General features: G+C 39.7%; 1 protein-coding gene across 5 annotated transcripts in view; it reads left to right on the forward strand.

Moving 5' to 3' along the window:
- The window catches only part of Klf12 (Kruppel like factor 12), a 444681-nt gene that overhangs the window by 173731 nt on the left and 253165 nt on the right, over positions 1-17785 (forward strand). For all 5 annotated transcript variants that reach the window (XM_028877155.2, XM_028877156.2, XM_037208354.1 and 2 more), the window contains one exon: positions 14442-14531. In XM_028877155.2, coding sequence (XP_028732988.1) covers positions 14442-14531 — 90 coding nt within the window. The remainder of the gene's footprint in view (positions 1-14441; positions 14532-17785) is intronic.

Below are 17785 nucleotides of genomic sequence, written 5' to 3' on the forward strand. Positions count from 1 at the left end.
TACACCTGTGATTTTTGTAATCTCAGAATCCTAGCACTTGTGTGGGTGCAGATGACAGATGGAAGTTCAAAGCCAGTTTGGCTGCATATTTAGATCTTCTGTCATCATGAAACAAGGAATTTCATGCTCATCATTTGTTAGCTTAAAAGATAACTGATAACCAGAGATGGGGAGAGACCCATTGGTAGAGCTCTGGCTGGGCAAATAGGAGGACCAATTTCATTCCCCATAGCACACATAAAGTTAGGTACGGGTGTGAGCACTTATTACCCCAGCTCTCCTATGGTGGATGGCAGAGACAGGGAAAATCTGAGTAAGCTTGAGGGTCACCTTGCCTGGCATATAAATCAGCAAAAAGGAGACCTTCTCAAACAAGGTGAAGCCAAGAACAAAAGCCAGAGGTTCTCCTCTGGCCTCCACATACACACCATGGCACAAATATAGCCACAGTGAACATGAACATGCACACACACTAACATACACATATCAATGCACACACACCAAGATACATGCATATCTCAATGCACACACACAAAGAAAAAAATTTTTCCAAAGATAGTGATTGATAGGCAGGTATTCCCAAAGCATTATTGAAAGCTTGTTTTGTTCTCTAGAAGTTGTAAAATTTCATACTTAAAACCATTTTTAAGGCCGGGCGTTGGTGGCGCACGCCTTTAATCCCAGCACTCGGGAGGCAGAGCCAGGCGGATCTCTGTGAGTTCGAGGCCAGCCTGGGCTACCAAGTGAGCTCCAGGAAAGGCGCAAAAAGCTACACAGAGAAACCCTGTCTCGAAAAACCAAAAAAAAAAAAAAAAAAAAAAAAACCATTTTTAAATATTTACACCGTCCATTTGAAAACCAGAAACACAAAAGTAAGATGAGCTAAGGGAGATTTCTGGAACTCAGAACCTGGATTTTTGTTCCTTGTTGTTTCTTTTGTTTTGTTTATTCCCCAGACATTTTCTCAGGATACAAAATTCAAGTCATCCCTGTTACCCACTCCACCTATGTATTTCTATGCTTCTGCTGTCACATGGTGTAAAAAGGACTTCTTCATGCTTTTTAACTTGCATTTAGTCTTTTATTTAATGACACAGTGCACCAAATTGTTTTTCCTTTATTTTCAGGAGACAATATATTGAATGGAGAAATATTTTCTCATGTTGTTTCATAGTCAAATTATTAACCAATGCTTTCTATTGGTCTTGACCAAAGGTTTAAAATTAATGTAGAGTAGTACAGTTTCATTTGTTTTTCTGCTATGGATAAATATAGCACAAAACATTTAAGTGATATGAAATAATATGAGAGAGGTCTACTTGGAACTCTATGGCAGTACCTACTGCTTTGGATTAGTTTTACAGACTTGGCAGTAGTGCTTACTTTTAGGAAGTAGTACTCTCAGATTTTATTTCTGCTTGAGTGCAGTAAGAATCATAATACTGAGGTTCCTATCTAGCTTTTAAATTGTACTTTGTGGGGAGTCACTGTACAGAGTATAATATATTCTTTTAAATTCTCTTAAATGCAATTTCAAATTAAGTTTGTAAGAGAGGATCTTTTTAAGTTAATGAGCTTTGCTTTCAGAGATTGAGATTCACAGCGAAACAGAGAGGACAGTTGCTGTGTCCCGTACACTCACCTGCTCCTCCTGCCTGCTGTCCACCTCGGTAACATATGTGCACCGTAGGCTGCATTTGTTAGAGCTGATGACCCTGGATTAGCACATCCTCAGCATACTGAGACTAGTTTGGGTCAGGTGCCATTCTTCATGTACATTTCAAGGGATTTATTAAGTTTTGACACAGGCTGCCCTCAAGTCCCCTGTGTACTGCCTATCGCCCACTCCTTCCTTGTTAACCCCTGGTGACCAATGATGGCCTTACCATCTCCATGGTTTAGTTTTTTGCAACAAGTATACCATCACCATCACTCATTTTGCAGCCCTCTTAGAGTACCCCCATCCATCCATCCATCCATCCATCCATCCATCCATCCATCCATCTATCTATATCTATCATCTATCCATTCATGTCTATATGTATGTATGTATGTATCTATCTATCTATCTATCATCAATCTATCATCTATATACCTATCAATCATGTGTGTGTGTGTGTGTGTGTGTGTGTGTGTGTGTGTGTGTGTGTGTGCACACGTGCACATGCCAGTGTCAGAAGAAAACTCACTGGTGTTAGTTCTCTTCTTCCACCATGTGGATTCTGGGGATAGAACTCAAATTGTTAGGTTTGGTGACAAATGCCATCATCCTTTCAGCCATCTCACTAACCTACTTGATATCTTTGTGATGTAGAATGGTATTCTTCTGGCTGGAAGTGTCATAGTCTGTCTACGTGCATAGTGGAGGCAGTCCTGCTTGCTGTCCAGTTCTGGTTTTGGCAGTTATGGACACCATACTGCAAATATTATGTAGGTAGTTACAAGGAGTGTGATAGCAGAATCCAGTGACCATATTGTTCAGGTTTGTAGGAAGCAGCCGAGCTATCTTTCAAAGTGCATTCATTCACACCGGTAATGAATCAAAATAACTCTGCTACTTGTTTGCATGACGTGGTGTTTGTCAGTGTGATGGCTCTAGATTTTGACCAGTCTCCTAAGTATATCTTATTATTTTAATTTTTATTTCTCTAACAATGTGAGATGGTAAGTGTTTTTCACATGCTCACATGCTATCTGTGTCATCTTGAGTAAGGTGTCTGTTCAGGTTTTTTGCCCTTGACAAAATTTCCTTTTATTAAACCTGAGCACTTACCATATAAAGCATGCCAATCTCAATGTACAAGTGTGTGGAATCTCCTGTGCCCCGGTCTCTGTGGGTCTTTTAACTGTGTAATGTCTGCAAATTGATCAATGACATTTTGGTTTTCCTTCCTGGGTAGAAGAGGGAGAGGACCCTGGTTCCTAAAGATGTCTCTACTCTGTGCTTCTCATCATTTTAATTCAGGGGTGGGCTTTACCTTGTGACCTTGCTGTTCTGATGAATCCAAGAGGAGGAATTGACTTTTCAGTCTTATTTCCTCCTCGTTTTTTTGTTAGGAACTATGGAGACCTCTGAGCTTCATGCATTCTGGACAGGAAACTGGAAATCCCATAGGATATTTTTAGTTCTTCCAAAAATGGTCGTTGGTGAGAACCTTTTTTTTTTTCTTCAGTATCTCTCTAGGAATTTTCTCATATAGAGTTTTCAATATATAATCTGAGAATTTAGCTTAATGATTGAAGGCCCAGGGTAATGAAAAATTTACACAAAAGCAGAGACTCTGTGATCATTATCAGAAAGTGTCATTTAAAAAATCTGACCGGTGTCAATCATATATAAATATATAATATGCCAATATATATAATTTTCCAGAGAAGAATGGCAAAGATTGATTTTCCATAATAATGAAATGTATAAAATTCAGTCGCTGACTACTGTGCAGTAGAGAGAAATGTATTTGATCCTTGCTTTCTTGTCTGGCAGAATGGTAAATACTTTAGTGTAAGTATCTATAGAATCTTGTAGAACATGGAAAGCTTATGTCATGCCCAGATTAGCCATCATTGCATTTACTTCTGTGTCACCATGACAACTGAAGGCATCCATTGAGAGTCTACTTGAAGTCTAGCAGATTCAGTGCAATGGGTATAGGCATAATGCAGACCATAAGCTCCTGGATCTTTCTCTGAAGGGGTTTTGGGCTTGTCCTCCTTACATTTTAATAGTAACCTGTGTATCTGCCAGGGAGAGTTTGTGCCATTGCTCATTCTCCTGCCCAAGGAAGAGAAGTGACTCCCCTACACTTTCCAGGTGTCAACCTAGATGGGAAATTGGATTTCTAATCTCTTAATTTATTTTTCCTTTCTTTAAAAAAAATGCTGCTTGACTCTTTTTATACATCAACTTTTAAACCATCACACATTTCTTTTAATTATTGAGATAATAAATATAATTTGCATAAACAACAAAAAATGAAGTGAGAAAATATGTCCAAACAAAACTATCAGTCCACATTCTGTCTACTCCGCTGCTCACATCGTTTACCATGTCCACCCTGTTTCTCCTTTCCTCCTCTTCCACTGAAGCGTTGCTGTGGGAATTATGGGAACATGGTGAAATCTTCTTGTATCAAATGAAGACTTAACAAGGCTTCTTTATGACCTATACTTTGCCTGGCATTGGTGACTGCTCTTGTCCAATCTCTATCACTTAAATTAGTTAAGGTGTACACACAATCGAACAATTCTCTGACCCGGAGTTCTTGCCATGCGGTGGAGAAAAAAAATGATAACAGGACCCATCTGTCACATACAGATCAAAGCTTGATCACTACAGTGTTTGGACCGGCTGTCGTGAGTCAGCATTGCTAATGCCAGGTGGGTTAGCAAGAGAAGGATTGAAAGGCTGTTGTTGTCTGGAGACATGCTTCATGATGACGTCACTTTCATAAAGGAAAGTTCATGAAGCAGAGCAAGATTTTGCCTATTTTATTTCGATTTTTAATTTAAAAAAATGAAGGGGATATGGAGTTCAGGACCAGTAAATGTCATGTGAGCCACACCAAGGGATGTCCAGTTGGAGGTTGCGGAGGAAGTTGTAACTGAAGACAGCAAGTTCAGTGCTGGACTGGCACCAGCCAGCAACTGAGCTGGCCTATGTGTTTTTCAGTGGATAACTGTCATGTAGGGGTGACTGACTGGTGTGCTAAGGATGTTAGTATCCCTGGACCCTTAGGATCAGTGGTACCGTTCCACTTTTATGACACTTAGAACTTTTCATTTCCCTCTACCCTCTCTGCCTCGCAATTCTCAGAAGCACTGTATGGATGGTGTCTAGAAAAAGATCACGGTGAGGGACCAGCAGTTTTGCCTCCCAAACATAAAATACAGTGTATATATGTAATTAAAAGTTTTAAAATACATAATAAAAATCATGTTTATGTTTCCTAGTAGACATAAAAGTTATTAATAATAGAAAATAATCAAGATATTTCAGCATGTAATTAATTTAGCATTAAAGGCATTTGTAATTCGTTCTTATGCTAGTCAAAGTCCAGTGTGCATTTTGCATATAAAACATACTTCTGGTTTGACAAGTATATTTCCTGTCATCCATGGTTGTGTTCCATTTCCACCTCTGCTTTAACCATATAACTTCCAAACTTGTCGTTCAGAGAGGCCATACAGAACACTTGCAAAGGATGCATGGGCTTTGACCAACAGACGGTGTTTCTAATTGAATCATTCCAATATAAGCAGGCTTATATTTCAGTTCATACTGTGAAATCTTTCATATAGAAGCTGGCCTTAGTTTTGAAGAAACATGAAGTATGAAAGTGTTGTGTGCAGTTCTGAGGGAGAGGCCAGGATGAGAACCGTCTTGGCTGGTTCTGGGTTGTGAGTGTGATTGCTTCATTGGTTTGGGTAACTGAAGTTACTTCCTTTGGAGTATTCTTGTTTGTTTGGCTTTTTTTCTGAGGCTGACTTAAGAATTCTCATTGGCCATGTCTAAGGCTAGGAATAGAGCTCTCCCCTAGTTACCTTTACTAGTCCTGAATCCTTAAAGGATCCTTCCATTTCCCACACCTTGAACTAATGAGCACATTCACAGCCCCATTCTGGAATCTTTGCACTGGCTTCATGGGAATACTTGGATATGCAGTAAGGATAGAGGGAGATGCTATAAACTAAAGCAGATGCATTTTGAAGTTTGCTATAAATATTTTTCATATGAAGCATTATTGTTTATTAATATTGAGGCACCATTTGTACTTTTTATTGGAGAATATAAACCAATATAAAAATTAAGATTTGGTACTGAAGAGGTGCAACCATTAAAAGTACTTATTACTCTTGCAGAGGATTGAATTCAGTTCCCAGTCTCCATGCCTGGTGGCTCACAACGGCCTGTAACTTCAGCTCCATGGTATCCCATGACCTCTTCTAGCCTCTAGGCAACCACACACACGTGCACAGACACAGGCACACACAAAGAGATACATGCATACAGGTATGCACACCTAGATAACTGAAAAAAAAGCAATGTTTTAAAAGAATGCACACAAAAGAGTCTCTCTTTTCTTTTTCAAAGCATCCAAAGGTTACAAACGTGTCATTATTGAGGTTGATACCGAGGAGATAAGGTGAAAATAGAAACTCAGCTGTATCCGTAATATAGGTTCTTTTTGTTTACATCCTTGCTAGTCTTTTGTTATTACTAAATTAATTTTATTCTTCACAAATAGAGAGAATTTTGTAGCTGCAGGATTTTTACTATGCTCTTCCCACCCAAGAGCAATGAATTTATTACCTTGGATATATAGGACAGTGTTTCTCAAGCTGTGGGTCACAACCCTTTTTGCGTCACATACAGATATTTACATTAAGATTCATAGTAGTAGAAAAATTACAGTTAGGAAGTAGCAACGAAATAATTTTATGGTGGGAGGTCACCACAACATGGGGAACTATATTAAAGGGTCACAGCTTTAGGAAGGTTGAGAACCACTGTAGCTAGAGTTTTCCTGCCTTGCCCATAGTCAGGACAAATCTTTGTCACCCGCCAATCCCACAGCCGCTCAGACCCAACCAAGTAAACACAGAGACTTATATTGCATACAAACTGTATGGCCGTGGCAGGCTTCTTGCTAACTGTTCTTATAGCTTAAATTAATCCATTTCCATAAATCTATACCTTGCCACATGGCTGGTGGCTTACTGGCGTCTTCACATGCTGCTGGTCATGGCAGCGGCTGGCAGTGTCTCTCTCTCAGCCTTCCGCTTCCCAGAATTCTCCACTCTCCTTGTCCCACCTACTTCTTGCCTGGCCACTGGCCAATCAGTGTTTTATTTATTGACCAATCAGAGAAATTTGACATACAGACCATCCCACAACAAACCACAGGATGAAATAATTAATTGATCTTATCTTTTTATTCACATTTTTTTCATTGTTTCAGTCATTATTGACAGAGAACTTACTGAGTGTTTGATACTTTTAAAGCCTATTTCCTTTTAAAGGAAATATGTTGTGACCCCAAACACAAACCCATGCTTTCCTATTACTTCGATTCTGAATCTCATGTATGATCAATGAAAGCACCTGTCAGGTATGGATGCTGTGGTGGTGTATAATAGTCTCAGACCTGGAGACAGAAGCATTTTTAACATTTAAGCTGAGCAAAATGATAGGAAATGGGGAGGACAAGTTATTACAAACATCTGCTACAGCACAGGGTGACGACTCTGCCGAGTGAGATAGGCACCATCTCCATTCTGTGTATGCGTGTGGTGTCTTTGTCTTTGCCTTGATGCTCCCAGCTCCATATGTAGGTGGATCAGGAGTCTGTTGATGGCTTTCAGAGAAGTGTGTGTGCTTATATGTGGCAACATTAGGAGGATCTCTCTCTCTCTCCATATATATATATATATATATATATATATATATATATATATATATATATGTTAACAGTGATAAAACAGATATCCTTTCACTGTTAAACTGTCTGTTATTTCCAGAGTCTTGGGGAGGTCATATAACCTCTCTGAAAATTCAAAATAATTTTCTCTTCTAAAATGGATATAGTAAAAGAAGTTATTTGGGGATTAAAATACTACAACAACACTACAGAAAATTTCCTTTGTTTTGCTTATTCGTATATCTTAAGTAACTGAGCTTGTGCCTGGCACTCATTATGTTTGGAGTGAGTCAACAGGAATACATGAAAGATGTAGTGAATGTAAAACAGATGAAACAGTACCTGGTACATATTGAGGAATAAATGCTCTGCTTTTGATTAGGAAGTACTATCATTATATTGTGGTTGTGTTGAAAATGACCTCTCTAATTATCCATGAATGGATTATACATTGGCCTCTTTGCCTGCACTTGTGATTCCCAGTTCTGATTCTTAGGATGATACCCATTGTAACCCAAGAAAGAGACTTAGAGCGTGAGCCCCATTATGCTGGTATCTTTGTGACTCTTACCTCCTCCTGTTTCCTACATCTGAACTCTTATGGGACTAGTCCCAGAGCATTAGCCTTCCCAGTCCTGTTTCTTGAATGAATCTTGCTTTTGACCTACTTTCCAGGACCTAGCTCATTTTCTATCATTTTTCTTAATACCAAGGCCATTTGTTAGTACTTCCTACCACCTTGACACTTGGACTCATATGCTAGACATCTATCTGGAATACTGATACCCATGCAGGAGCATTGTTTTCCCCTTATAGACTCTGACTGGTGGTGACTTGATCTTTCTCTTGCCTTGTATTTTCCTAGTCTCTAGTCTCTGACTCATTCCTTTATCCCTCATAGGTGTTCTATGATTTATTAATAGAGTAGAAAAGGGATGAGATGGTTAAAGCAGAATGGATGCCCTCACGGCATCCTTACAATAAGGTCTGCTCAATATCTTTAGCATGTGAGGGACAGAAATGTCTTTTTTAAGGCAGAAATGGGCAGTGCTTCTTGGAAGCTCGGACACTGTTCTAACCACCTTCTGCATAATGAACCAATGGCATATCCTTGCTGTATGGACAGCCATGTGTGTCCTAATGATGGGTTTACATCCTGAGATGTGTGTTGTGAGATGGTTTTATCATGTGTGAATATTATAGTATGTACACTTGTCCAAACAAAGATGGCTACAGCCTCACTAAGTGAGGACCTAAATTGTGCTACACATGTGGTCTGCAAGATGCTGTGTGGTCTGTGACATTATTAGACCTTTGACAATTAAATTTAAGACTCCAGCTCAAGTTGAATTGGTTGCTTTTTAAAAAAGCATTCATTTGCAACTCAAATAAGAACTTCTGTTTTTCACAGCTGGTTTAGCGACTGTTACTTATAGGAAACACTTCTAAATAGTTGTGTAAACTGTATATTGTGGGGCTAAACTCTTCACTAATGCAGGCTGCAGACAGGTCCTCACAGTAGTTGTGCAGCAGACATGTAGTTGAGGTAGTCTTTAGGAGAGAAACCATTCTGCATGCTTCAGTATGTAATTTGTGTGGAGGCATTTTGTTTTTGAGTTGGAAGACAGGTTTTTCAGAGTAATGTGCTCATAGGTCATAGAACTCACCATTAGGTTTTAAGCTAAGGGTTCCCATACAGAGCTCATAGTTCTGTAAGTGAAATATAGTTGTGTAAATGAAATGTAATCATAAGCCAGGCATGTTGGCATACACTTGCAGTTCCAAAACTTGGGAGGGCTAAAGCACAAGGATTGCAAGTTCTAGGCCAGCCTTAGCTGTATAGCAATGCTCTGTCTCAAACAAAACAAAAAGAACAACACACACACACACACACACACACACACACACACACACACAAACACGTTTATGTTCATTAATATGATAGCCTTCTCAATACTGCAAAGAAATAAAATATGGAAAGCTGGGCTAGAAGCTCAAAGGGAAAAGTGTCTGTTTAAAATGTTTTTTCTGTGTACCTTCAGGTATGTTGGGTATCAGTATGTCCTCTACAAAACTGAGTTACCAATGAGGATATGGGAGCATCATCAAATACACACTTACTGTTAATCTTAGCAATTATAACTGAAATATAATTTCAGTGAGCATATGTCCTGTGTATAATGTACATAATACGATATTACCCTATCACCTAAATGCATTCCATATCGTGAAAATAGAGAGCAAGGCACCAAGAATGTATTTAAAAAAGCATTGCAGATGGGATTACACAGTGTTCCCAGATGCTGAAGCCAGGTTGGGACCAACTGGCTAAATGAAGTCTGAGGCATTTGCAGATCAAGACATAATCTCAGTGAGCTAAAAATACATTTGAACAATTTCACAGGAAGAATGTGTGAACCAGCTTTGCAACAAGGAGCTGGTTCAACTTAATATTCCCCCAAATACTGATGCTGCCAGTCAACAAAGTTTCACACTAGTGCCATGACTAAGTCAGCGGAGCCTTGGGAGAAATGGGGATGGGGACTTTACATCCCCTTTCATTGGACCTTCAATAAGATGCTCATATTTTGTTTTTACATTTGGGAATAGATTGCATGTATTGATAAGGGGGATATACAGGCAGGGAAGTGCAGAATGGGTGGTTACATAGAGTGTCATCGAGACGGCCTAAGTTGGGGTTACTCACTGGGTTTATAGTACTGTGCCAATGACTAACTGTGGGAGCTCAGGAGTTTCTAATTCCTTGCTTCTCTGACACCTCAGCCTTAGATAGCAGTAGCATCGTTCCCTCATATCAGTGTGGACATTGCATGAGCATCCTTATGCACAACTCTTAGCACAGTATCTGGTCTCCAGGAAAGATGAAGTAGAAGGCATTTCAGGTGTTATCAGAGTGATGAGAAAATGCTTGTTTCATTCCACTGTGTGATGTGTTATATAGTAATAGCTGATGGAAATTGTTACCTATGCACAAGCACTATTCTAACCCAGTAGGTGTGAGAATCCTTTACCCAGAAAGAGAGGGAGAACCTGGTAGAGTCTCTTGAGTTTGTGCAAAGGTTTTGGAATCATTGCCTACCTATTAGTTGAATCAGTGTGTCTAGGGTAAGATTTAGGACAGCAAATTCTGTTGATTATTTTTTCTTTATTTTTATTATTTTGGTAATGTAGTAGAAGTGAGACAAGGAAGGAGAGGTCACCTCCTCTGAGGTCTTCTCTTATGCAGAAGCTCAAGTTCCTTGTAATCTGATTCTATTACTTTTACTGATGGCTAAGGTACCCAGTGGGTGGTACTGCAAGCCATCTAGGATGCTTGCCCTGGAAACCTGCAAGAATTTGCTACAAAGGCATGACAGCAGCCTGGTGCAGTGCATCCTGAACTGCTCATCAGTCCCTGACATCACTGTCCAACATGATATGGATACAAGACTGAGGTCGCTTCACCCACAGCCATACATATCTTGAGGAAGATATATATGTTTAATCAAATATGTCCTGTATTATCAGAGAACAAAACAAGTATCATTAGGAACTCTCTGTTTCAGAAGTGCAATCTGATATAGAAATTAAATAGTCCAGTACTGATTGGCCAGGCCTTTATTAGTCCAGTTGACACACAGCCAGGAGGAGAGGGAAAAGCCTGCATTGTGAGTTAAGAGGGCAGGTTGTAGAAGCTGACCCAGGGAGACACCTCTATTACATGGATGTATGAATCACTGTCATTGAAGATCAGTCTTTCTTGCTGCACCTCAATTTTGAGTATTTTGAGGTGTTTAGACCAGTCACCTCTGTACTCATATGACTTCTGACCAAGAAAACTGTCATGTGTTAGAGTACTAATCAGTCTTACTTGGAGTGTGGAAATATCCAAAGAAACATTCTCATTAAGTTCACTTGGATTTCTATAATAGTTAACTAACAAATTTTATGGTACTTTTTGCATTCATTGATAAAATGTACTCATAAGAAACAAGATATATATGCCCTATGTATGATTATATCTTAATATATGAATAGTATGTATTGTTCTGAGGAACTTATAATATCAAAATGTTTATTACAACATAAGTATATGGATAGCACCAGGACCCCATGATTGGTGGGGGTACCATTTTATTTACCTCCTGGGAATCAGTGGAGCTGTTGATTCCGTAGCGAATATATTTTCACTGATATCATAGCAATCCGTGTTTGACAGCAACTTCAAACTGTCCGAACCGATTACCTCTTTAAAATCTACAGTCAACTGGCATCCCATGTTTCTGATATAACTCTACCAATATTTTTGAAGGGCAGTATTGCTAGTGCTCTCTGGTTACTCTGTGCTGCATCCCCCCCCCGCTGCCCCCAGCACCTTCCTGATGGTTCAACAGGCTGGGGCCCTCAGTGCTTCCGAGTCTGTTAAGTGGGGTTAGAATCCTGGGTGCAGAGATTACCATGCTTCAAGTGTGTGTGCTGCAATGTATCTGCACTAATCATCAGTTATTGCGCTAACTGAAAGAACTTAGCCGTGGAGGCTGTGCTCCCCAGCTGTGCCCCTGCTGTTTATGGTGTCTCTCAGGGTTGTGGCTGCGCATGGTCCTGGAAAAGCAAAGTGGGGTTATTCCCAAGGAAAACAACTTCATTAAAAAAATTAATAATAATAATAATAATAACAACTGTGGGGCTTTTTCACTTACATGAAGCTAAGGTGTACATTTTGACTTGAATATTTGTAGGATTTTAAGACCAACAATGAAAAGAATAAATAAGCATTGTGAAAATATAGAGATTTAAATGTGCTAAATGGACCATGGACCCAGGCCCTAGGCAGTTTCTCATGACTTACTAGCTCATAACTTCAAAACACTGGCTAGCTTGCATTTTCTAAACTCAGGAGTTTATCTCAGCTAGTGGGGAGACTGGGGACAGTGGGGGCAGTGGTTAGAGTATACGCGCTGTATATTGGTCCAGAGCCCTAAAAGGGACACAAGCCCCTACTCAGATTCTAACAGTTCCTTAAACCTCCCTTTCTGGCACTTCCCTGTCCTCTCTCCAGCTTGGGCTAGGCTTCCCTTATAAGGCTTCCTCTATCCTCCTCCTCTGGGCAAGACCTGCTCCAGGGTAGGAAGCAGTGTCAGCTCATCCTTTAATCTGCCTCCCAACCAAGAGGCCTTGGGAGGCTTTGCACAGGGAGATTCCCAGAGCTGCTGGGAGAAGCTGAGGGAGCATGGAGAGCTAGCTCCCTAGCTGCAGCAAAGCATCCCCCAGAGGAGCGGGCAGCACTGAGAACCAACGGGGCAGCAAGGGACATGTCTGAGAATGAGGCCACATGTGTCAATAACCTCAGGCCTGGAAGGAAAGATTTTAAGTCTGGAAGAAGTTAATTGAGTTCACCAGCAATGATGGGCAACATTGTAGCTGCTTCTGTCAGGATCTGCTAGGATGAGAAAGACCCCACAAATAGGGACAATGTTGTGCATTTCCAAGGTAGAAATATGACAGGAAATTGGAATAGTCTAAGGGATATGGACTTTTTCAAAGCTTCTGACGACTAAGAATTAGTGTTTTTTCTTCTTGTTTTCTGAGAGAAAATATTTGTGATGAGAGGATCTAAGTTGTGCTTCTTAGAGTGTTCTCATAGAGAGGCAAGGACCAGGAGTTGGGAGCGCTTCACTGTGCTCTGCCAGTAGAATTTGCTAATAAAATATCCAACTGCGATTTGTTGGGATGGAGGTTTTAGTGAACTGTTTTCATGAAAGACAGCTGCCTGAAAAGTGAAAACATCAAACTCTGGAAATTATACTAACCTTTGTCACCCTGTAGGCAAATATTTAGCAACTGTTTTATATATATTATATATATGCACACACAGAAATTTGGTATAATAGCCGACTAACAAATTTTGTGGTACATTTATCATTAATTGATAAAATTCACCCATAAGAAACAAGTTATACACATATGTGAGAATATGTTCTTATACTTGTATAAGAAACATGTATACATGTGTGAGTATAATGCTTTTATTACACACACACGTACATCTATATATACCCACTCTGTAAGATCTCCTTAGTGTCTGTCATGCCTTCTCTGTAAGGCCATTGAGCACACTGACTATGCTGAAATCTCAGGTTCAGCCATGTCAGCTCCTGAGATTAGTCAGCATGGCAAGTTGAAGTTGACATATTTGAAATGTGATTTATAAGAAGTCTAATTTGGGCCCCTCATGTGTGACTTTCTGATTGTCTTTGTAGATGGCTGATTCAGAAAATGTCTAAAGTAGAGAGAGCTAGTGAAATCTAAACTTAATTTCATCTTCTCAACAACACTTGAAATCTGTTGAGACAGTTTCAATGTGGCTTTCCTTTCAGAGGCAGTAAACTGCAAAACATGTATGAGAATGATCACAAAATGCTCCTTATTGATGACTTTTAGCTGTTCACTTTTAAATTCAAACTTGTGTGGGTTGTTTTCAGATAATTCTGTGGAGGCTGATCTATAGAAATTTTCATTTTCTCAGAATTGGCGCCATACAAAAATAATTAAGCAAATCTAGGATTGTATTACTTTGTCTTTAGAATATTTAGGCTTCAAGAGTCTAAAGATTGTTTTTATCTGAATTTTTCACTTATGGATGTCTGTACACAATACAGTCTAGAGAACTAAGGGTGAGAGAAAGAACCTTGCCATGTATTTCCTTCCACTATTGAGAAGGTACGATACATTTTCCAGCCTCATATAAATTAATGTAATGTTTCCACGCTGCAGTTTATTACAGCCTGACCTCCAACCCAGAGGTCAGAGAGTCACATTGATTCAGTCAACTTCCCAGTCATTACTTCAAATGAAAGTTCAGATAGGGGGACAATTGGTTATGCTGCTATTCTTATTTAATTATGCTCCGTTCTTACAGAATTAGGTTAGCAGTATTGAAGGGATGGGGATGAAGGAAGACCACCCGGGGATGTCCTCTTCCGGTACTTCAGCACTGAATCTTCCTCTCTCTTCTATTCTCAGAATCTCAACACCCTTGAGAACAGAATGCTAATGCTTGATGGGATGCCGGCAGTCAGAGTCAAAACAGAGCTTTTGGAATCTGAACAAGGGGTAAGCAGAAATCTCCGCAGATGCCCCTTCTCATGCCTGGTCCCTTCACTTCCAGAGCAGCGTTCTCTCTTTTGTTCCCGGCCTAAGGAATCACCAAAGCTTGATTCTCACTCACTTGCAACCTTAAAGATCTGTGTCCCCTTTGGAGTGGACAATGTTCTGAAACTAGGCCTTCTTGATGACCTTAGGAGACCCCACTGGCTGAGTTAAAATTGCTGCTTGGAATGCTACTGAAACCAAAGTAAAGAGAAAGTATTTAAAATAAGGTGGGAATATAACTCCTCAGTGTGAGGATCTAAATTAGGAAATGACAGAGAACAGGCATGTGAATATTAATGTTGGTTAAATGGATTCTTTTTTTATTTGTATCTAGCTCTCCTTCCCACTTTGGAAATTTTACCAGTTCTAGGAAATGGTTGATGAAGTTGGGACCGTTAATGTGAAAAGTACCCCAAAGCAAAAAGAAAACGATTTAGCAATACATAGCTAAACTCATGAATGAGTTTATGGATACAGAAAACAGACTATCTAGGAACACAGATTTCATATGAGGGCACATAGACTATTTTATTATTGGTGACATTTAAATCTTCATTAATCAAAAACATAAAGCCATTATAATAGATTACAGTGGTGTCTGACCACGGTGTTTAAGGAAGAAATCACTGTATACCTGTGTGCACACTGGCTCCAGACCTTATGACATTGCCACCACTCAGGCAGCACAGACAAGCTAACCAGAGGATATGAATAAATCCACAATTGCCACCTTACTAATGTGTGTCCTAAAAAAGAAATCAATGCTACACATTAGTCATTGTGTAGTGGGAGAATCCAAAGAAATTTTAAATATAAATAGAATCTCAAAAGTAGAGGATAGAAATCAGTGTGGTTAAGTTCTTATGGAACCTCCCTTGGGCCTGGCATCTTAATGTTTCATCATCTTTGGAATGGCCGCTGAGGCTGTGGACCTGTAGTTCCTTTCAGTTACTTCCACATCCCTATGCATTACCTGGCTGTGTGCAGCATCTCAGCATCATTTCTCCTTCTCAGTGCAAGCCTGTGTTTGAAACAGGTCTCGGTTACAGCAGAGGATATAAATAAATACCAAAGGATTTATAAATAAAATCAAAAGATGTCACTTCGTCTTTATATCTGGCGTTGATTTTTGTAAGTCTGAGATGAAATGTGTAGAGAATGTCCAACACTTAACAATCCCCAAACACTATGCTGGAATCAGGACTGCTCAATGCTGACAGAGCATCATGATGGGAAACGAATGCACAGTGAGTGACCAGTGGTATCTGTTCATAGACAAGCTTTCAGGAAACGTCATGTGTTCATCTGTAGTTTCCAATCAGGCTCATTGGGTTAACTTCCCTGATCCTCCAGAACATGCAGTTAGCTCTAACCTTGATTAACCGAACAGCAGGAAGGGTTTGTATTGTTTCGTTAGCATTCTGTGGTCTCATCTCATTTCATAAAACCTTAACCCCTGTCATGAATCTACTGAAATGAATCTCTGTGTGATCTTTCTGTATCATGATATAGGTAGGAAAGACTTTTCTTGCTGATAGCGGAAAAAGGGGAAAAGGTGGTCTATAATTCCCAGCATTCCTTTCTGATCTCACAGTACTTTCTTCAACATGAACAACAAACAATAAGTCTATTGAAATGATACCTGTTAGAGAAAGGCAGAAACTACAGAAACTCATAAGCTATGGCGTGGACCAGGGGTCAAAACCAGAGGTCGTTGTCACCAGTGTGAGTCTTTAACAATATCCAGGGAATTCTTTCTACTTTTTGGTCATTTTTCACTTTCAAGGTAAGCTTTGCATGAAAGATTCAGGGTTTGGGGGAAATTAAGGCCAGTATCCACAAAGTTTTACAGTGAGTAGGAATTGCATATCTATCATGTGATTTAGAGAAAGTTCTGTTTGTCCTTAAATGTGGACAGGAAAAAGTTGTGGGTTCCCAATTATTAATTAACTCCTGTTCATTGAAATCAATTTTGTTCTTTGTGACTGGAGCTGATGTTTCTCCCCTACCACTAATTTAGATTTCACGTGGTGGAGGGAAATAGACCCTTCGTTTTTCTTTTGCTTAGTATGTATATGGTTGGTATTATCCTCTTTTCTTCTTCTTGCGAAAAGCCTCAAGAGAAATGGCCTAGAGTGTTTAGTAACATGATTTTGACTACACCTCTTCAGAGAATACAATACTCTGTAGTACTTCACATCTCCTTAAAAACAGATAAAATCTGCCTGGTGGTGGTGGTAGCCCATGCCTTTAATCCCAGCACTTGGGATTCAGAGGCAGGCATATTTCTGAGTTCCAGGCCAGCCTGTTCTACAAAGTGAGTTCCAGAATAGCCAGAGCTACCAGAGAAATGCTGTCTCAAAATAACCAAAAAAGAAGAAAAAAAAAAGAAATAAAATCTAAACTTCTAGTGATATTCATTTTAAGCCACTTTACTGGAAATCATGGGGTGAGTTATATGTATACTGTATGATTTCTGAATCTCAGACATATTTTTAGAGAAAGAATTTTGAAGATTTCCTAACTTTTCCTGATTGGAAGCTGACTGAAGTTTAATTTGTCTTAAAATGTAAACATGTTAGAGAAATTTAAATGAATACTTGAACATGCAGTTATGGGGTCTTGAAAATGTCAACATTTGCTAGTTACCTAGAACAAATATTGAGGAAACAGTTCTAGATGGTAGTAATGTATAAGGAAGCCTAAACTTGGTACCTTCATTGAATCTGTAACAGCCATGTCTCAAGACACCTTTAAGACACACTCATAAGCCTTAAGTCCTCTGAGGAAGAGAGTGGGTTTTGTTTTGTTTTTCTAGGCAACATGTTAGAGACGTAACATGCGCTTTCTGTTTCATGTACCATGGCTGGCTGTCTTCTTTCTCTCCTGCTTGCTATAAATAGTCCCTCGGGTGTTCTCCTGCTATCCGCTGGTCTCTGCCTGTCTCCCATCCCTTCTAGGACCTGGTGAGAACATTTCAAGGGCCTAAAGGAAGATGTGGTGGATAACTGGGCTGTGGAGGACTGAGTGTAATCGACAGGACTGATACCTGGCTGAAAAAACACCTGAGACCAGCATCCGACTCACCTTAATGGCTTTGTGTTTTACTTCCACACACAAATAGTTTCACTGGTGGTTGACGTTAGAAATGCTTTTCCTCTCCCCTTGACCTTTTCAGATCGCAGAATATCAAATAACAAAATTGACCATGGCTC

Source organism: Peromyscus leucopus, chromosome 9 (genome assembly GCF_004664715.2).
Source record: "Peromyscus leucopus breed LL Stock chromosome 9, UCI_PerLeu_2.1, whole genome shotgun sequence".
Lineage (NCBI taxonomy): Eukaryota > Metazoa > Chordata > Mammalia > Rodentia > Cricetidae > Peromyscus > Peromyscus leucopus.